The sequence below is a fragment of the Vanessa cardui genome, chromosome 26 (assembly GCF_905220365.1).
Source record: "Vanessa cardui chromosome 26, ilVanCard2.1, whole genome shotgun sequence".
Classification (NCBI taxonomy): domain Eukaryota; kingdom Metazoa; phylum Arthropoda; class Insecta; order Lepidoptera; family Nymphalidae; genus Vanessa; species Vanessa cardui.
In genome coordinates this window covers 1,505,512-1,528,987 of record NC_061148.1, presented here as the reverse complement: position 1 = coordinate 1,528,987, position 23,476 = coordinate 1,505,512, and the positions used below count along the sequence as shown (strand labels likewise).

Here is a 23,476-nt window from a genome sequence, read left to right as displayed (position 1 = left end):
TACAAGACTGAAGATTAGAAGAAGACAATAATGCAACCACAATTTTATATTTCATTCGTCTATAGCCAAATATGCTCGTAGACGGTAATAATATCCCAAAAGTCGATATACCAAGTCCCAAGGAAAATGTGTAAAGGACGTCAGTTAAAAAAGAATAAAAGCAAATACACCAGGGGTCGAATCAGAGGGAATAATTAATAATTCATTGAGGGCACGACGGAACAAACGTTTCTGGAATATAGGAGTCCATTTTGCAATTCGGAATTTGTTTGCAGACGTTCCTATGTCCAAATGTTGGGCACAGTGTGTTCAAAGGATTCTGACAAAGATTTCACCGAGAATTTCGTCAAATATTTCGATATAGTCAGATCAAATGAAATATCATCTGAGATATAATCTTAAATTGGTAATCTATATTCATATCAAAAATGTGAAGATAACTCTGTCGTTTTTACACGAGCAAACCGCTGAACCGAATCGATGATATTTGGTATGAAGCAAACTTGAACTCCATTGGCAATTTTTTTGCCATATTCCTAACAACCAATACCCTGAAAAGCGAGCGAAGCTGTAGACTAATAGTTGTTTATAAAAATATATTTTCGCTAATATTTTTGACGTTGGTAATTTTTCATCAAATTCTTGTGTGTAAAGAAGTTGTACAATCGTCTGTATTTACGTTTAAATCTTTATAATTATAACGTTATATTTCAATAATCATCATTAATTATTCGTGTCCAAATTACACTCACAAGTTGCTATCAAATATAATTATTTAATACAAAACTGAAGTTAATGAATGCAATCTCAACCCCAAACTCTAAACTAAAAATTACTTGAACGCATCCATATGGTTGTAGCGTAATGTTTGAAATTGGAATCGTCGTGACGTAAGCCCATACAAACAGACAACTCAACTTTATAATATTAGTAGAGATGACTGTTTCGTATCTGTTTTCCTCTGATTTTCTAGGTATCAAAAATGTCTTTCAGGTTGGACTAGGCACAATCTCTGCAAGTCGAATTGATAGAAATCTTTCGTCTCATTTTAATTAACAATCGAAACCAAAGAAGAAAAGGGAGAGCATGATATTATCTCTTACGATACAAATATTTTACGAAGCAAAACAAATCGCTGCAAGTTTGTCTCGACACAGCATCTATTCGGAAAACGTAAATACACGTTCAATCGTCACTTGGATCACGTAACTAGACTTTGAACCTTGCACTAAAGATAAATTTGGTCGCTTCACTAAAGTCAATAGTGGCCAATGGGACAAAGTCAACATTGACGTGAGCTTTAAATAGGATATTAATAATGCATGCTTTTCATGCCCGGTTCTGTTCAGTTGTCAGAGAGTGTGTAGTATAGTATGCACGCAATATAGCGCATGTTGGGTTATGTTGACGTTTTTGGTTATCCTCAAAGCAAGCAGAATATTCGCCGGTGTTTGTTTCTGTACGAAATTTGAATTTGTATATGAAGTAATGGTGTTTTGTTATTGCATTGCTGATGTTAGGTATATTTAATATAATTACGCTAAAATGTAAATGAGTAATATGTTTGAAATTTCGTTTAGCTTTCGTTGTGCAATTATTTTTAATAATAATATTGATACTTTAAATTATTAGAAGTGTTGGGACATATTCCACCATGCTGTTCCAATGCGGGTTGGTAGATTTTACATAATTGAAATTAGACACATGCAGGTTTTCTCACGATGTTTTCCTTCACCACCGAGCACGAGACGAATTATAAACACAAATTAAGCACGTAGTCAGTGGTGCTCATTCGGATTTGAACCCGTAATCATCAGTTACGATGCACGGGTTCTAACCACTGGGCGATCTTGGCTAACGAAACGAAATCATTTTTTAAAAAGCGAATTTCATCGAAATTTCGAATTTCGAACTGGAATCCGAGTTTGTAGGGATGTGCAATTTCTCATACATTGAATCTTGAAATGAAACAAATGGCTATACTTATATATGTCTGGATTATCTCCGGACATTCAGTTAACTCGGCTTTTCGAGACAATTACTCGTAACAGATTGCGTGTAGTGATATTTTTCAGGATTTCGTCTTTCTTTATCATAAATGATGATCTCTTATAAAGGTTTTTTATTACAGCTCGAGGTTGGGGTCTTTTAAGCTTAATAGGGGATTAAGGATAATGTTAGTTTTTAATATAAACTCGCTAAGTTTTCCAAACTTTTTAAATAGATAAGTAGATTTAGGATTTTGTAATTTAAGAATTCCTTCGTTTTCTTTTTCTTTTGATAGAAGAATATTTATACAGGAAAGACTAAAGAAACAGTACACTAAATCTCCCACAGCGGGACTAAATCCTCTTTGAAAGAATTGAAAGACTTCCAACAGAACTCTGGACTTCAAAAACAATGAAAATGTTGCTATAACATAATAAATGGGGTGTAAAGAAAAACTAAAAAGAAAATAATTTTATCTATCTGTAATCACCCACTAAAAAGATATGAGACGTGCGCTGAAAGCAACGTTTTTACTCGAAGCTCCTAGACTATAACTTCAAGAGTAATCGCCAAAGGAATTCTTGAGTGAAACTTTAAAGAAATTCCTGGAATACTCCAAGAGCTGTTATCTCAAACGATTAACAGTTAAGATTATTTTAAAACAAAGCGAACTTAAACAGGATTCAATTACAATTTTAAATTTTAAAAACACAAATGTATTTTAGTATCTTAAATAAATTTTAGAAAGATTTTATTAAATGTGACAGGATTTTTTTTAATATAAGACATGAAGTAATAATATGTAGACGTTTGGAAAAAGCCTCAAACTCTTTTGGGGATAGTGTTTGGAAGTTATTTCAATGAGTTTTTTACCGCCGAACACCAATTGAATTATGAACATAAATTAAGCACATGAATATTCAGTGGTGCTTGCTTGGGTTTGAACCCGTAATCATCTGTTAAGATACACGCGTTCTAACCACTGAGCTAACTCGGCTCTAGGCCAACTCGGTTCCAAAATCTTAAACATTTGTTCTATTAATATAAAACTCTCAATTCAATACAAAATGGAAAAGTTAAAACATTCTCAATAACTACACTTACATAAATTATTGAGATCACATTGGAAATGCCGTAGTTTGACAATCAATAAGTGTAATACATATATCGAATAAAGATTTCGTCTTCGATTTTCAACCCTATTCCTGTGTATTTTGGGCTTAAGATAAATATAAAATATGATATCTACTTATTACGTTTGTCCTTTATAATTTCAAGATCTTCTAATTAAGAAGCACGAGAGACCGCTTCCTAGAAAAGCGTCTTCTAGTGTATAAAGCTCGGATTGTGTTACAGTATTTCTTTGAACTAACTTATATAGTCCACTGTTTGACCCGTTGGTAGCAACTACAATTTAATATCTCAGATTCCAAGATTCTTGGACCAAAATCCCTAGAACCACATGCAACAACAACAGCCTGTAAAGTTCCCACTGCTGAGCTAAGGCTCTCCCTTTGAGATGGTTTGGAATATATTCCACCACGCTGTTCCAATGCGGCTTAGTGGAATACACATGTGGCAGAATTTCTATAAAATTAGGCATGCACGTTTCCTGGATCAATTATAAATACAAAGAAAGCACATGAATATTCAGCCTGGGTTTGACCTCGTAATCATCGGTTAAGATGCCATTAACCACTGGGTCGTCTCGGCTTTCAGAACCACTTAAAGCTAAACTTTATCCACTAAAAATTCCCAAATCTGAGTTTGGTAATTCGCATTTCAGTTCACGTAATCACGTAACATCGACATCCCCATCCCTCCACTGAGCTAAAACTGTAACATCTATTTATGTAGCCAGTAACTGTTTACAAGATGTTATCAAGCTATTAACAATTTTCTCAAGCTTAGAGCTAATGCATAATTTAACAACGAATTCCAAACTCAAACACAATTTCTCGTTACACAAGAAACTGAATAAAATTGTATTCGTCTGTTTATTTATATAACAACGTTGATATAACTTGTTTTAATTGCATTGAGGTGTTATAAGGTCTTCTTGCTGTGAGGGGGGGTGTGTGTTTCTGAGATGCAGAAGTCATGATTTAGAAGAAGCATGGTCCAGTGGTTAGAACGCGTGCATATTAACCGATGATTGCGGGTTCAAACCCAAGCAAGCACCAATGAATATTCACGTGCTCAATTTGTGTTTATAATTCATCTCGTGCTCGGCGATGAAGGAAAACATCATGAGGAAACGAGCATGAGTCTAATTTCATTGAAATTCTGCCAATTGGAACAGCGAGGCCTTAGTCCAGCAGTGGGAAATTTCCACCATCAAGTATAATAAAGAAGAAGGAATTTAAATAAAATATCATCATAAATATATTTCGAAGTGTGTCCGATCTTAAACATAATAATAAAAATATGTATCAAAAACAGACTAGAGTCCCCTGTCATGTTTCATTTTGTACTCAGCGTGGGGTCACCCCAATTTGAAGCTCCTGTTTTTCAAATATAGTCGACGCGGGAGGCGATCCATCCATTGTTATAATTGGAGCTGAGTCATGTTTTATACGATTGGCATAATTTGTGATTTGGCACATTATTTTATTCTAACGTACAATTATATAAATTTGATTATTATGTAATGATTGTTATAACTAAATTACAGCCTGTAAAATTCCTACTGCTGGGATAAGGCCTCCTCTTTTATTAAGGAGAGGGTTTGGACCATATTCCACCACGTTGTTCGAATGCGGGTTGGTGGAATGTACATGTGGCAGAATTTCGATGAAATTAGACACATGGAGGTTCTAGTTCAGTTCATTCAGTTCTAGGGGAATGATTCTCGTGACGGATTAGGTAATTTTTGAGGGTATTAATTCCTTCAAAATTCGACAATATTTTGCTGCTGTTTTTTACAGACCTTACCTTTTTATGCTTTGGAACTGGAACTTATTATTTAAAATACATTGTTGAGACTGATCACTTTGATAGTCCACACAAATAAAGCCGCTTAACAGCGCTTTTTTCCTGAATTGCGCTTAAATACTGGTTGAAATTTTAGTTATAAAATGTAGGCAAGCAAATATATTTATCGACCAGCTGTGCCCGTGACCTTGTACGCGTTTGAATTTAACAAAAAAAAAATGTTGTAGCCTAAGTTTTTAGTATATCAGTTATCTGCCAATGAAAGTCCCGTCAAAATCGGTCCAGCCATTCCAGAGATTAGCCGGAACAAACAGACAGACAAAAATTGAAAAAAAGAGTGATCTGTTTGTAATAATAAAAAGGCTATTTAATTATTACAAACAGACACTCCAATTTTATTATATGTATAGATAACTATGTTCAATAGATATACATCACTATATTGACAATTAGACAAATATACTTACATAGCACGCTGAGCTGAACTGTACTGCGCATCGGCATATCCCTTTGCAACGCTTCATGTCTTGCTTCGCATGTGAAATCAGCATAATCGTCATCCGCCGCCGCTTTAAAATGTATCCTGTTGGCAAAGACATACGGTTCAATTCTGTTTGAATAATATTGTGTCATTAAAGCATTTTTCTCATTGATCTAGGTTTCATGTGTGCTATTATTTATTGTTGATTCTCGTCGTAGTTTTACATCTGTGTGTGAGAATTATAGGAAATATAGGATATTAAGGATGGAATTGTGTATCCTATGTTATGTTAGAGTAATATCTTTGTGCTAATTATAATTAAGATAGATTCAGCCACTCAACAATGGTCAGTTTTTGACCGTGGTCGAATGTGTACACCAGTTTCCACGGGTAAGCCACTCTGAAGTCCCGGGTTCAATTCCCGGCCAAGTCGACGTATAATTATTGGTTATCCATGTCGTCTTGGGTCTGGGTGTTTGTGGAGCCGTCGTTACTTCTGATTGTCTTTAACACTGCTTTAACTACATACATTGAGATCAGAGTAATGTATGTAATGTTGTCCAATATTTATTTATTAATCATTCAACCTCCAAAATTTTAAACAAAACTTACCTACTGGTTACAATGTAAACCTTAAATAAGGTTAGGTTTATCAGGAGTTCAATGACATCATACAGAACATAAATAAAGGTAAATTTGAAACTTCAACGTCGAGCACATGAAAATTCTGTGGTGCTTGACTGGGTTTGAAACCGTAATCATTAGTTAGATAATATCGCTGATCGTGTTCTAACATCTGGGCAATCTCGGCTCTTTGCAAGTATTGTCTTTTAGCTATTAATAACCCCTACCATTTCTTTTCTCTAACGTAAGGTTGCCTGCGCCTGTTAAATGATAATATACTAAACATATATTTACCCCCTATTAGCGCGTGGTGGAACTATCTATAAATATTACAACCTATTTACTGTGAATCATCATCATTACATAATATGAAAAAAAGTCACTTACGACTGTCCCTATGTATGCTTAAATATCTAAAAATATGCAACGGATTTTGATGCGGTATGTTTTAATAGATAGACTGATTTCGAGAGGAAGGTTTTTGTGTACAATACATGGACAATATTGTAAAGTAACAATGATAATTTTAGAAGTTTCTAATGTGATGTCGTGAATAAACAAATTAAATTATGAAGCTGTATTCCTAGTAACAGCAATTTTAAGCTGTGACATTTTAAAGCTTAAATAGAGACATTTCAACGTACAAGCTTAAAGTTAACACGAGTTGTGACTGACGTCAAATTAATTCCACATTTAATGGGGATAATGTAGAGAATTTATTTATAATAGTTTTGATTTAATTCGGTCTCATTAGCGCTTGGAAATGCAAGGGCTTTAGTTATGACTTGATTTGAGATATTTTGTTCATGAACTATAGAATAGGTCATATACACTAATTCCAGTTTGTAGAAGGAAATTCATATTATACTATTATTAAAGAATTTAATGGATAATGTTTTGTTTTTTTAATAAGAATAGATGATAAATAATTAAAGTTTTATTTATAACTAGCGCATTCCAGATTCGCATTTGTATATCTTTTTTAGTATTTTTACCTTTTATTTATATATTGTTTGTTGCTTTTTTCAGACATGTTTAACAATTGTCGTTATATTTCAACTTAAATACAAACAACTCTTAGTAAATGGAATACTTAAACCTTCCTTATGAATACCTCAGTCTATTAGTGAAGACCGCATTAAAATACAAATAAATAAATAGTTTTTGAGTTTATCGCGTACATAAAGACAGACGCGAGGCCAGTTTGAACAAGTCTAACTAATAACGCCTTAGAACCCAAGGGTTGTGGAATGGCGTTTCAAGGAATCTCTTATGGCACCAATGGGATGCCAATCCCTCCATCTAAATCACTACATAGTATAAAATAAAGTCGCTTCCTGCTGTCTGCCTGTTACTGTTTACATATAATTAAAACTACGAAATTTTGATGCGTTTTTTTAATAGTAGAGATTGATTCTAAATTTATTACATATAATACATGTATAATATATTTAAAACGAAGAATTAAAATATACTTTATTCAAGTAGGCTTTTACAAGCATTTTTGACTCATTTAACAAACTATATTAAGTGAAACTACCACTGGTTCGTCATGTAGATTCTATCGAGAAGAATCGTCAAGAATCTCAACATTAAATATAGTAAAGAAATACATTTTATTGCGAGTACATTGCAAACACTGGCTGAACCCTACGCCTTAAAATAATGTACTACAGTATTGAACAACTTAAAAGGTCTACAAACTTCGCGATTGTATATCTCTCAGAGATAACCAACAGTAATCATTTTTAATCCTTTACTTTTTACGAGTAATGATGACTTTTTTTAAGCAATACAGCATTAATCCTTATCCAAATAAATACCTTACATACAAAAGCTTTGTATATCTATACATATAATAATATTGGAGTGTCTGTTTGTAATATTAAAACAGCCTTTTTTTACTCAATGCATGTGTATGTATACACGGTACATAACACACCAAAATAACATTATTTACAATTTTTGTTTGTCTGTTAGTTCCGGCTAATCTTTTGAACGACTGGACCGATTTTGCCGGGATTTTCACTAGATGATAACTGATATAATAAGGAGTAACTAAGGCTACAATATAATTATTTGTTTGTTAAATTCAAACGCGTACAAAGTCGCGGGCAAAGCTAGTAATACATAAAAGATCACTTGAAAATGGATGCCGAGATTATTTATTATACATATTTATTTATTAACATACCTTTGAAAATTAATAAAGGAAATTCATATCTACTATTAGTGATCAAAGAAAATTTCTCTCTAAAGCCAACTAGAATAAAGTATATTTTGACAATATTTTAACGTTACATATACAACCTTTTAGAATTAAATAACTGACAATGAAATGCGATACATTTAAACGAATACGTTGTTTGTTTTGCCAGTTCCAAACTTCTATGTGATGTCATATATTACGATTGATATATAGGCGATGGATGTGACAGTGAATATTTAATTTTATCATAGCATATTTATATTTTAACCAAAAACAAAATGCGAAATGGAGTAAAAACTTATTTGCAATATCGTTACTAAATCAAACGTTACATATAAACTTAGTGCTACTTTTTTTTTTAAAAAAAAAATAATTTAATTTTAAAACATAAAATTCATCCTAATAAAATAGGAGTGCATATGTTGTGAGGAGTTGCAACTGCAGTCACATACCATCGCATCACGTCACAAGCACGTAAGCAAACAGTTTATACTTAAGCGAGAAGCTCCGCTCCAATGCTGCGTCGCTTACTACGACAATAAGATACGAAAGCCACGCCCTCCTCATCTACGCTACAAAGTACGCTACCACTGCTACGACACAGTTATGTGCTCCTAGTACTTTGTACTAATTTATGCAATAAGTGTGTTTTTTGAATAAAACAAATAGAATTTTGTTAAAAAGCGCCTAGACGAGCTTTTTCGTTAGAACACCTATCGATAACGAAAGTAAGAGACAGAGGCAACCATATTTCTGGTAACTCCGTCCCTAAAATTTGAGGGCCCTCTCCTACTCGACGCTGCTCTCCTGGTACATCATTTGAACATTTTACAATGCCCCTCAAAAGTGCGTGCCCTACCTCACCTGTACCCGGTACTTCTGTAGATAAATCCCACGACGAATTGGTTGATAAAAATGAGCGCTTGATTCACCATTCTGACTCAGCTCCGGATCTCTCCACACTCCTATTGAACATAACTGAGCGTAAAAAAAGAAAGCACGATGGAGTAAATCCTAATATTACGTCTCTAATAAGTGAAATGTTCACGTCTTTTTCAAAAGAACAGGAAAAACTTTTTTACGAATTAAAGAACTCAATAATAAATATAAAAGAGCAAAACGAAGAGCTAAAGAAAAGTGTAGATATGATGTCCTGTAAATATGATGAGTTTCTGACGCGTATTTCTGAACTTGAGACTGAAAAGAAACAATACAAAAAAACTATTGAACTACTCGAACAAAAAATAGAATATATGGAGCAAAAATCAAAATGTACTGGAATAGAAATACGAAACATCCCAAAATCTAGTGGCGAAACGAAAGAAAATCTCGCAAATATAGCAAAGAATACAGCAAAGGTGTTAGATCTAAGCCTAACTGACTTGGATATCAAAGACGTATACAGAAATAACTCAAAAGACGGGTCAAATCCTATCATAGTCGAATTAACAACTGTCACTATGAAAGAAAAAATGATACGTGGTGTCAAAAAATTCAACAAACTTAAATCTAAGGAAGAAAAGTTAAATACATCACATCTACATTATTCACAACAAAAAAGGCCTATATATATTTCCGAAACTTTAACTAATAAAACGCAGAAACTCTTCTATATGGCTAGAAATTTTTCTAAAAGTCATCACTACATCTTTTGCTGGACTTCTCGTGGTGTTGTCTATATTCGTAAAAACGAAAATTCGCCACAAATAAAAATAAAGGATGAATCGGATATTGAAAATCTTATAAAATCAAAATGACTAGTTTTAATCTTAATACTAATTTTCTTTGTTATGTTTACGATAATACTATATCTTTTAAGCAACTTTTTACTACACTACGCTGTTTCTCATTACTACATAATTCACTTACACACTATTTACATTTATAAAATTCTTTTATACATATTATATACACAAAATGCACTTACAAAATTCAATATACACATAGCTAGCCCTCTTGTTAATAAACATAAATGCTACAAACACACAAATACAGTCATAAGACGGAAAACTATTTCGATAAAGAAAGTATATAGCTCCTATAATGATGACTTCAAATAATATATTGTTAGGGAATAACTTAGACAGCTTTTCTGTATCACAATCGATGATTTGCGAAATTGAAGACACAGCAAAACATATCTTCTCGGGTATTACAATTATAACTCAAAACATAAGAAGTATTCATTGTAATATAAGTGAATTTGAGATATTAATTGCCAGGCTTAACATAAATTTAGACGTAATAGTGCTTACAGAGTGTTGGCTTTTAAATAAGTTAACAGTTCCATCACTTAGAGGTTACAAATGCTTTTATAATAAAAATAATAATAATCAAAATGAAGGCATAGTGTTGTATATTAAAGACCAGTTTGTATTAACAGTTGAAGAACCATTATTTCAAGAAGGAAACTGCATTATTCTCAAATTAAAAGATATAATTATTATGGCCATATATCGATCACCATCTTACAAAAAAATTGACAATTTTTTAATATCATTTAATACTATACTTCAAAATTATTCACACTACAAAAATATTGTTGTCATTGGAGATATAAATATCGACATAAGTAATGAGCTTCAAAATGAGAATGCTGAAAAATATTTACACTTAGCCGCTTACCACGGCTTACTCCCAACACATACCTTCTCAACTCGTGATGCTACTGGATCATGCATTGATCATGTACTACTTAAAAGTAAGAGTCCTTCCATTACGATGGTTCTTAATACATCAATAACTGATCATAAACCGGTAATCTGCTCAATCAAAATGAAACAACATACTGAAATTACCAAATCTATTGTCACAAAAATTAACTATGAAAAATTAAACTTAGAAATACAAAACATCGACTTAACGCCGGTATATACTTCTTATGATCCAAACCTTTCAATGCAATATTTAACTAGCGCAATTAAATCAAGTATACAAAATCATACCCAAACAATTATACTTTCGACTAGAAAAAAAATCATAAAACCTTGGATGACTCCTGGTCTCCTTAGGTGCATACGACATAGAGATAAATTACATAATAAAGCCAGGCGCTCTCCTGGTAATGAAATGGTTAAACTAATATACAAACGATACAGAAATTTTTGTAACAATATATTGAAGAAAGTTAAACGAAATTATGATAAAGAACAGGTAGAAATGGCTAAAAATGATAATAAAAAACTATGGAATGTTCTTAAAAATATAATTCATACACACACACAATTTGAAAGCAATAAAGAGTTATTAAATATATTAAATACCCCGCAATCGTCAATTCATCACATAAATAATTATTTTGTAAATGTAGGTAAGAATTTAGCACAAACACTTGACAATTTTGATAATCTAGATACTGCTGATGGTGACCGAAATATAATAGGCAATCAAAAATCATTAGTCCTAATGCATACGAATGAAAACGAAATAAAAAACATTATTATGAATATGAAAACTGACTGTTCTGTTGGATGGGATGGAATTTCAAATAAAACTATAAAACAAACACATAATATACTTGCTCCACCATTAGCGTATATTTTTAATAGATGTTTAGACACGGGTATTTTTCCAAAAGTTTTAAAAAAGTCTGAAGTTCGTCCAATTTTTAAGAGTGGTGATAAAACAATTCTTAGTAATTATAGACCGATCTCTATACTTTCGTCACTATCAAAAATCTTCGAAAAATTAATAAACAAAAGATTAGTAGAATATTTAGAAAAAAATAACCTAATTAATTATAACCAATTCGGCTTCAGAAGCGGCAAGTCTACTGACGACGCGGTCCACACATTAACAAATTTTATTTCAACCAAATTAGATAAAGGAAAAAAAGTAATATGCATATTCTTAGATCTCGCGAAAGCATTTGATACTGTGTCAATCCCAATTTTAATTAAAAAATTAGAGAGCATTGGTGTAAGAGGCAAACAACTTAAGCTATTCGAAGACTATCTTTCGGAAAGATATCAATGCGTTAAAATTGATACCTATTATAGCAATGATCAATTACTGACGCATGGCGTACCGCAAGGCAGTGTTTTAGGCCCGACTCTTTTTCTTGTTTATATAGACCTACTTACACGGCTAGAATTAGATCAAGGTCAGATAATATCATACGCTGATGACACTGTACTTATGTTTGCTGCAGACACATGGCCTGAAGTATTTGACATTGCTCAGAGGGGTTTCAATCGAGTTGCTGTTTGGCTAAAAAAAAATATTCTTTCATTAAACACTAGCAAAACTAAATATATCACTTTCTCAATTAGAAAAAGTACTAATTTTTCAGATAACCTTCATTTAATTTCCCATGTCTGCACACAATCAAAATATACAAATTGTTCTTGCCCATATCTAGAGCGGGTTAATCATATAAAATATTTGGGAGTGACTGTAGATTTTAACTTAAATTTTAAAAAACACATTGATATACTTAGCGGAAGATTAAATAAAATGATCTACATATTTAAAAACCTTAGACATGTAGTAGAAGAAGAACTATTAAAACGAATATATCTGGCTTTATGCCAGTCTCTCATTACATATTGTATTTCTACATGGGGGGGTGCATCAAAAACCACGATAAAAAAAATTGAAGTAGCCCAACGAACAATATTAAAAGTAATGAAGTTTAAACCCTATTTTTATCCAACAAGTTTATTGTATCGAGAAACACATGTACTCACTGTGAGGCAGCTGTTTGTGTTAAGCGTATTGCTTAAGCAGCATAGTGAACTAAAGTACGATCCTACGTTCTTGAGTAAGAGACGAAAACATATCGTAGTTAACTTACCAGATGGTCTTAATACCGCATTTATACAAAAATTCTATAGCTTCCTTGGACCTTATTTATATAATAAAATTAACAAAGCTATAAATGTATACAGTATGAATAAGGTAAACTGTAAGCAAAGCATAACTTCTTACCTTCAAAATTTATCGTATGAAGACACGGAAAATCTACTTAACATCCTACACTAAAATAAACTTTCTATCGAAAATACATCTGATTAAAATTATTTCAATATAATATGTACATAGAGGGTATTCTATCTCAGAAACAAAATACTATAATGAACATACACACACACACACACACACACACACACACACACACACACACACAGACACACACACACACACACACACACTCACATCACATTACAATAAAATATAAATAATAAGAAAGGCACATAATTTGTTATTAAAATAATAACAATTGCAATTGTATAAAGTTAGTATAAGATATTATAATTAAGTTTTTGGCTAGCCAAATTTTTATGAATAGCCCTTTCCGATGGGAGTCGGCGCTGTTCGCTGAGACACAGGTTCACCTAGTTCAGCAACAGATGATTCCGCTTTGTTACGTGGTGCATACTTTAAGGAACTTATTGTTAACTGAAATACCTTGTAATTGCTTTTTTTGGAGACAATAAATTATTATTATTATTATTATTATTATTATTATATGGAAACGCTGATTTTATATTTGACCTTGGAATTGTAATTTCCTTCAAAAGAACTTTCTATTTGCTGTCAATAATTTCTTTCATTCAAATTCAGTTTTACACGTTTTACAGATGTATTTTATTGAACTTTTTATTCACGATGTTATTTTTTAATTAAGCAAGATTTTATGATACTAAATGAAAATGTCATCTATTTAACTATCCCATTCATATAAGATAACCAGCTTCTGAAATGTGACGCATAACTATGTAACGAGATTATATGCATAAATGCATAGCGTATTCAAAAACTTCTGAGTTTTATGCGCGACATGCAAATGAGGGACAACATTTTCACGTATATATAATTTAAATTTCGAACGTTTTTAATGTAAATTATGTAACTGCTTGTCATTAATTAAAGCGTTCTAAATTTAAAAAAAAAAACAGCATGTAATTTTTCGTCTATCATAAATTGAGGTGAAACTGAGTATACCTCTTGGTAGGTAAGACCGACTCACAGCTTTGGTATTAAAATGCGCCAAGGGACGTAACACCTTGGGTCCCATGATAACATATAGATGGTGTTAGAAGCCATATTTAGTCGAAGGGACCGCTTATCACACTTATACCGAAAACATCGTATAACTAGATCTATTCAATTTATTCATTCGAATTAAAACAGAATATGATCTTGCATTAGTTTTTTGAAATTTGACACTAGATGGCGGTATTCATTTTTATACTGTTCGACTGTCATTATGACATTTGATACACAGGATGGTTATGGAAAACTTATTCTCTGTATGCATATCATCATCATCAACAGCCTGTAAATTTCCCACCGCTGGGCTAAGGCCTCCGATCCCTTTGAGGAGAAAGTTTGGAGCATATTCCATCACGCTGCTCCAATACAAGTTCGTAGATATACATGTGACAGAATTTCGTTGAAATTCCCTACGATGTTTTCCTTCCCCACAGAGCAAGAGATGAATTACAAACACAAATTAAGCACATGAAAATTCAGTGATTCTTGCCTGGGGTTGTGGAGCGAGCCGAGATGGCCATGGGGCTATTCATCATCTTATTCAATTATTGCGCTTATTACCTTATACGATATCATAAAAAAAATATTTTATTATTTTACTGTTGACAAAAGCATGTTTAAAGTTTTAATTTAAATTTCGTTTAAACTAACAATACAAGACTACGCTCAGTTCACATCCAGTGACTCGACATCCTTGTTGTCAACTTTGCACATTTTGCAAAAGTAATATATATTTTGTCCGTCTATTTGTAGATCGTTTAAGTGTAAGGGACGCGAGCTTTTTAAACTTTGCTTATATATAAAGTTGAATAATTTGTATTTTAATTTCCTTTTCGAAGAGATTTCTGTCCAGTTAATCAAACATATACATATAATAAAATTGGAGTGTCTGTTTGTAATATTTAAATATCCGCTTATTACTTCATACACATATAGTTTGTATATGTATACGATACATGTACCAAACTAACATTTTTTTAAAATTTTTGTTTGTCTGTCTGTTCGTCTATTCTATCCAAGCGGCTGGACTGATTTCAATGGATTTTTCAATATATATGAATGTAACAATACAGGTATGGTTGAAGCCTAATTCACTCCTTATTATATTACCTTTCTGTCAATGAATGTGTCAAAACCAGACCAGCCATAAAAGCTGTAAACACACAGTCAGACACACAAAAATAAAAAAAAATCATTTGATTTATATACCGTGTATACAAACATCTGCATTTAGTAAAAAACGGCTATTGTAACATTTAACAAACATACTTTCTTTTATTTTTATTATTTCATTATATGGGTAGATATATGAAAAACTACTCCTCAGTTGAAATTCCAAGAATATTTGGTGCAATGCACAAAATTAACTTTTATGATACACTGTAAGCGATCCCTTTATATTTTATTCTTAGTAAAACCTGTTGTTAAATCATACACAATCATTTCCATGTAACTAAGATATATTTTTTAATATTTAACATATCAGATTACTACATACTCCGTTATATATTTGCTAATGAGAGAGTATATACTCCAGTAGTTTTTTAATAGATAGAATGATTCGAGGGGAAGGTTTTTGTATATAATACATAGACAATATAGTAAATAAACAATGAAAAATAAAATTTATATGGTAATCCGTCGTTTTTTTAAGTTAAAAACATTTTTGAACTGATTAGAAATAAAAAGATACATATTTATTAGTGAGTTTTAGGATAACTATCTATCTACCCTATGGGATGAAATATTTACCAATTAAGTAACTCTGTAAATATATTCAATTTCCTTGGAAGCAAAGACATAGGCAACTGCTAGTAATTAAAAGGAATGTTTTATAATAATTATATTATTATATATTTATCTTAACATTATTATTTAAAATATCTTTTTAACTTGGAAATTTGAATACTTTGTTGAAATAGAACAAATCAACAAAGTAGCACGAAATATCTTTATTTACCAACACATAACGAGTCACACATTTCGATCGTATCGCACTGGTATGACACAAACGTCCCTTAGCTTCCAACCCTTATCACATTTGACACAGATTGTCCTAGAAGTTTTGCAGTGTATATTTGATTTTATCACTCAATAAATAACGTTTGAATTGCACAAGTGTATGCCCTCGTATACACAATTTAAATTAAATTTATATCAACTAAATAATCCAGAGCCTTAACGCGTTACTGGGTGCAGATCTGATCTCGTCTTTGCTAATTCTTACAGTCACGTAGTTTCTATCAGCAAGTTATTTATTGAAATCAGAGAACTAAGCTTTACATCAATTAAGTTTCTTATTAAATTTATTTTTGAATTTCGAAAATATCAGTAACGCGTTTTATAAATATTTCGTCAAACAATAATGATCTTTTTATTCGCACTAGTACGATGTTCGTTTGTTTATTTCGCACATGTTTCTACTAATAATTGCCCGCGGCTCTGCTCGCGTTTTAGATAGTTGGGTGTCATGTATTACTCTCGTAGACTTCAAGTTTGCTTCATACAAAATATCATCAAATTAGCTTCATTGGTTTTGTCGTGAAAGATCGACAAACAGACATACAGACAGACAGAGTTACTTTCACATTTATAATATTAATAATATAGATGTAAAACTATCGTATTTAAGTGATGTTAATAACGTTTGTGCCACAAAGCCTTCAAGAGATTGTTATAAGCGATAAAGTCACCTTTGACATACACACACATACATACATATCGCTCTATTTATTGGACAACATCACATACATTACTATGATCCCAATGTAAGTAGCCAAAGCACTTGTGTCACCCAAGACAACATAGAAAACTACTAATAATCTACATCGACTCGCCTGGGAATCGAACTTCAGTGGCGTACCCATGAAAACCGATGCACACTCTACTCGACCACGGAGGTCGTTAATTTTTTTAGGTATATTTATATATATATGCGAACGATTATATAAAACAAATGAGCATCAAAATGTTACTTTAAAATATTGATTATAATAGTTGCAATACATTTTTTATATGCTTTGTACTTGGTACTATTTTTTTATTAAGTTAAGACTCTTTGATTAATGTGTAGTTTTTTAATTTAATTTGCGTTTCCTTTTCAGTGTGGAGGCTGTGGAGTGAGCCAGTGTAATTTCTAATAGCACTAAAAGCTGTTAGTTTCACAAATAACAATGTTTAAATATGTTTTTGTGTTTATAAAACTGCAGTTTTAGTTAGTAGTTCAAATGTGAGTTCTTAGTTACCTGGATATTGTTGTGTATCTCATGGATTTTGGATTCCCCGTTGGACCTTCCACTTCCTTTATCTCCTCGCTTGACACTGAAACAAAAATATAATACGATTAATTAAAGACGCTCTTTGTTACTGAACATTTTGTTAGATAAGAAGTAATTTTTAATTTTGTATCTTATCAACGAGCAAGCTTGAATAGGGCGACACTATATTATTCACCATTAAAGGGGGTAATGCTGGGGATGAAGGGTTGTGTACAAATTTATAAAGCACTTCATTGCATAAATTCCTTAAAGTCCAAGCCGTGGGTTCATTTAGTTGCTATGTTGTATATAATTGGGGGAAACCTTTCACAAATATTTTTGATTTTATTCTTAAGGCTAGTCAGTCATATATAGCTCTCAAAGATCGTAACTTGCATACAGAAAAGACACATAAAATTATTATATATTACAAACATCAACGAGTAAGAGTTTTTTTTTGCTTAGTTAATTTTATATTTTCCCATAAATTACATCAAAACGAGCTCAGCTTAAATGAGATATGGTGTTAAACAATTAAAACATTTTCATTCGTACGTGTATATTTGCATACTAAAACTATTAATGTTCTCAGTTAAAACTACCCTTAGACACATTAAGTATGTGTAGACTATAGAACAAATAGACCGGGCAATGATTTAAAAGAAAAAAATAATTTACTTATATATTGAGATTTTATAATTAACATAAATACTTTAGTGATTATTTTATTTACATTAATGAAATTACTTCTGAAAGAACGTCTGTAGTTTTATTAAACGTACTCCATTATTTTATCTTTTTCAGTTGAAATATTGCGTAGTATTAGCCATTATAATATTAACAAAACTATTTACGTATATTAATTATACAACTATGAAATAACATTACTAAGCTAGGCTATTATTATGAGAGTTGAACTCAAATTAATTAGGCCACCTCTGTACATTAACAACTCTACGTACCGCCCTAGAGGTATATTCAGCTTAATTTTAGCAATTTAGGTGGAACAGTCCCTCTGAGAACGAGATAAACTGAGCCTTTGTGTACTACTGAAACAACACAAGTAACGTTAATTTATTAAGAATTCGAGAATTTTGTATAAAGGTACATATTATTCTTTAATTGGTGACTTTCAAGGTTGAAATAAGATCCTAGACTATTTATAATAGCTCTTAGACTACATTGTACTAGAGTTCTAATTATCTTCGATCTGTTTATCGTATGCACAGATATCGATTACCCGCAGATACTCCAGCAATCTCTCAGCTGACTGCATTGAAATTTATTTTGACAGATAATGAAAATAAAATCAATCCCGTAGATTTAATTCGTATCTATCTTTGAAAATTGATTTATCACAATTACCCGTACTCTCAAATTTTAGTTCCAATTTCAAAAATTCAAAAATTATACATACAAAATCACAATTAATGATTATGTAAGTATGACGTCATAGTCATAGGCCCACGTTCGGGCAAAGTGTGTTACATTAAAAAGTAAGGGGTTATGCTTAATCCCGAGCGTGGTTCACGATGAATCCCGTACGGATGTAAATATTTCAGAATAGCAAAGTACAAAATGTATAATTATTCAAATGAATTATAAAGTAAAGTAACAGCCTGTAAATTTCCCACTGCTGAGATAAGGCCTCCGCTTCCATTAAGGAGAGGGTTTGGAACATATTTTACCACGCTGTTCCAATGCGGGTGTTGGAATGCATATGTGGCAGAATTTCGATGAAATTAGACACTTGCAGGTCACGATGTTTTCCTTCACCGCCGAGCACGAGATGAATTGTTAACACAAATTAAGCACATATATAGTGGTGCTTGCCTGGGTTTGAACCCGCAATCATCGGTTAAGATGCACACGTTCTAACCACTGGGCCAGTTCAGCTCATGAATTATAAACTCAAATGGAATTTTATACTCGGTTATCCCATTTTGAACCCAAAATCTTTCTTTATACATACCAATATCGCCTGACCTTGAAGATTGGACCATGTAATCTTATATATGTTCCAAGATTTTGTATAATAGAGGACGAAACCGCAGGCAAAAACTAGTTAAAGTATATACATTATGAAAATTCGCACATATATATTTTTTTAAGGAAAAAAATAGCGACCCGCCCCGACTTCGCACGGATGCAACACTGATACTAAATATACTACAGAATTTATTTATTTACGACATCACATTAGAATATTCTAAAATTATATGTGTTTCTTTACTATATTGTCCATGTAATGTATACAAAAACATTCCTCTCGAATCACTCTTATCTATTAAAAAAAACCGCATCGAAATCAGTTGCGTAGTTTTAAAGAATTAAGCATACAAAGTGACATAGGGACAGAGAAATCGACTTTGTTTTATACGATATTGAAGAAACTGAAATTTTATATAAGGGTAGACTTCAACCATCTTGAAACGAGATGTTCAGAAGAATACAGAGTAAAAACAGTATTACAAGAGATTAAGTTGTTCGTTTTAAAGAAAATTATAGAGAGGTTACGTGCTTGTCTCGGTTGAAATGTTGGGATATTTATTGAAGTTTGACTTTAAAAGAAAATGTTGCAGTGTCTTATCAAGTATACTACGACGCAACTTAGACGTAGCATCGGCGAAATTCACAGCGATCACATCCGAATTAAGTACGCTATCAAAAATTATCAAAATTAATTTCTTATGAGAATATGATCTTTACACAAACGTAATAACTTGTAATATCATATGATCTAATGTATTCGTCAATTTGTCACGTCGATTTACATGCACTTGCTTTCTCGGGTTGAACTGACGCGAAAATATATAGCGACGAATAGCGGAGAATGGCGCGATAGGGAGCTCTTGCTATTGGTTGTTATTGTTACTACATCAAAATTTTGACACACTATAAGTCTCAAAATTCTTGATATTGATTTGAACTAGCAGTTTAGAAGAAGGAAGATTACATGTTTGTAAATAATATGTTTACGTAAAAACAAAATCAAAATAAACTTTACTCAAAAGGGCTTTTGAATCGTCATTTAACAATTAAGTAAGAACCGGCAAGAAACTCAGTAGTTACTCTTTTTCAACATTTAAAAAATACAGTCATATTAGTTAAATACAATTATATACGTATGTAATGTATCCTACCTGGAAGTCAACAGATATTAATTCCAAGCTTTTTATCATCTACAATAAATACGATAAAAAAGTCTGAAGTTAGTTTAATGATTTTATGGAATGTAACTGAATTTTGGAAGTTTCTTGCCGGTCCTTCTAGAATCTGCTCGAAACCGGTCAAATAATTTAGTTTCTTCATAGAAAATGGAAATTCAAAACTGGTAGCTAGGATGTGAAAACCTATTGGAAGATTATTCTCTGTATATTTTCCTTCATGAAAAGGAAATGACTTGACGTTTAAAGTTAATCCTTACAATTTATTAACCAGAAATACATTTATAAAAATATCATCGATAATCGAAAAGCATTCGAAGAAAAATCAGCGATCTTCTAAAACCTAAGACGTTTCCGACGTCAATGAGAATTTGACAAGTTTTGTAATATTCGGAAATTGAAGACATCGTTTGATTGGTTGGAAATGGCATCGAGTTTAATTTAAGTTTTTCAATTAAAAAATCGATTACAGGACTTTTTATAGACTCGATTAGTGTTTCTCGAGATTAAAGGGATGCGCCGATGTCTGCAGTACATGGTGATCACTTGCATCAGCTGGCTCATTTACCTCGTTCAAGGATACTTGGTTTTAATGTATCTTTTAAATGATATCACTATCATACCCCAAAATAATTTCTTTAACTGTTTTCCATATCAGATCAATTCACTCTAGCGTTAAAGATAAATTTTATAAATTAATGGAATTTTCTAGTTGATAATATTCAGTCATCATGTAACATACTAGTAGTCGCCGGCGGCTTCGTTCGCGTTTATGGAGTTGCTTTTCATGTGTTAGGTAAAAAGTAGCCTATGTCCTTCCATTTGAGTTCAAATTTTTTTCACACCAAATTTCATCAAATTTGGTCCAGCGATTTGGTCGTGAAAAAGTGACAGACAGACAGAAAGATAGAGTTATTTACACATATAAAATTATTAATATAGATTTCCACAACAGATTTGTTTTTATCAAATCTAAACTCTGTAAACTATAAGAAATAAGTTTTAATGCATTTGTAGATCTAAGTGACTCGTTTTGTAGAGGCGGCTATGACGTCATAACGGCGGACGGACTCCATTACGTAAAACGTAATCAAGACTTTTGAAAGTTTGTCTACGAATTATTCTGAAGCTTTTTTTGTTATAATCTGAAACATTTCTAATGTTGTTCGTTGATGTTCTGTTTTCACTGTATCAACTCGTTCTTATATTTATTATTTGAGAGCTGAGATGGCCCAGTGGTTAGAACGCGTGCATTTTAACCGATGATTGCGAGTTCAAACCCAAGCAAGCACCGCTATATACATATATGTGCTTAATTTGTGTTTATAATTCATCTCGTGCTCGGCGGTGAAGGAAAACATCGCGAGGAAACCTGTATGTGTAACCTGTATTTCATCTAAATTCTGCCACATGTGCATTCCACTAACCCGCATTGGAACATCGTGGTGGAATATGTTCCAAACCCTCTACTTAATGGAAGAGGAGGCTTTATCTCAGCAGTGGGAAATTTACAGGCTGTGACTTTGACTTATTTAATAGATTAAATGGATCATCACCATCTATAGGCATTAGCGCTTTATCTATATTAATTTTATAAATTTGAAAGAAAATCTGTCTGTCTGTCGCTCATTCACGACCAGACAGCTGAACCAAATTTGATAAAATTTGGTATGAAGCAAGCTTGAACTCCAAGAAAGGACATACTTACGTTACGCTACTTTTTCGCTTAACACGTGCCAACAATAATTCATTATATCGCCAATATGATACCAACCTTGGATTGAAACGCTTGGCCCTTGGAGTAGTGGTGCAAAAAGCTTCATCAAAAGTATAACACCTCGCCTCATTGCCTCCACTGGTGACAGGAGGGCTGGTTCGTTTTTTGCCCAGAGGATCGGAATTGCGATTCAACGGGGAAATGCTGCTAGCATTCTTGCCACCATTCCACGCGGTCAAGATTTATACAGTAACTAGTTTTAGTTCATATTTGTATATATATATTTAAGCATTTAATGTTGTTAATTCTTATGTTAGTAAAAAGTCACAGTAATTTACCTTGGACAAGATGTCATATCCACTTTGCCCGTAATACTGGTTCACTAACCCTTCGAAACGTAACACAACAATCTTAGATATTGTTGTTTGGTGATAATCGGGTGCTTTCCAGAGGTTCTTGCAGAAAGCCCTTTTTTGCTAGCCATTTTATTTTAAGATTTATGTTGAAATTTATTGAGGCGAATTTCCTTAGGCGCGACAGCGAATTGATTACGATGGTATTTCTTACTGATTCTAATCAGTAAAAAGAAAAATCACGCTGTTTTAAATTGGATAATTTAAATAATATATCTAAAGTTGAGTCATGATATATTTCAATAACTAACTCTAGAGCTTCAATAATATATATTTTTTTAATATATTGGACAAAAACACATACATTCGGCTGATCCCAATGAAAGTTACTTAAGCACTTGTGTTATGGAAAATGAGAAGTAATGACGGTACCACAAACACTCAGACCCAGACAGACAACACAGGAAACTTTCTACATCGATTCGGACTAAATCGAACCCGGGACCTCGGAGTAGCTTACCCATGAAAACCGGTGTACACAGTACTCGGCCACGGAGGTCTTCAAAGATAAAATACCTTTTAGGAAAAGTTATAAACCGGAATAATCCGGTTTATATTCGGATAAAATTTCAAGGTTTTTCGTTCAATTAACTGACCCCTAAAACAGCAGATAGCAACCTAATAAAACTTTATACCATAACAATTCCAATTCCACCATTAAACCAACGAGGCAAATAAAATTACGATA

The 23,476-nt window shown here is 32.4% G+C and overlaps 1 protein-coding gene across 1 annotated transcript in view; it reads right to left on the bottom strand.

Annotated features, from left to right (window-relative positions):
* LOC124540851 (nephrin) overlaps positions 1–23,476 on the bottom strand; it is a 265,139-nt gene that overhangs the window by 82,580 nt on the left and 159,083 nt on the right. Inside the window, exons 6-7 of the mRNA XM_047118615.1 lie at positions 17,480–17,555; positions 5,391–5,506 (exon numbers count right to left, since the gene is read on the bottom strand). Coding sequence (XP_046974571.1) covers positions 5,391–5,506; positions 17,480–17,555 — 192 coding nt within the window. The remainder of the gene's footprint in view (positions 1–5,390; positions 5,507–17,479; positions 17,556–23,476) is intronic.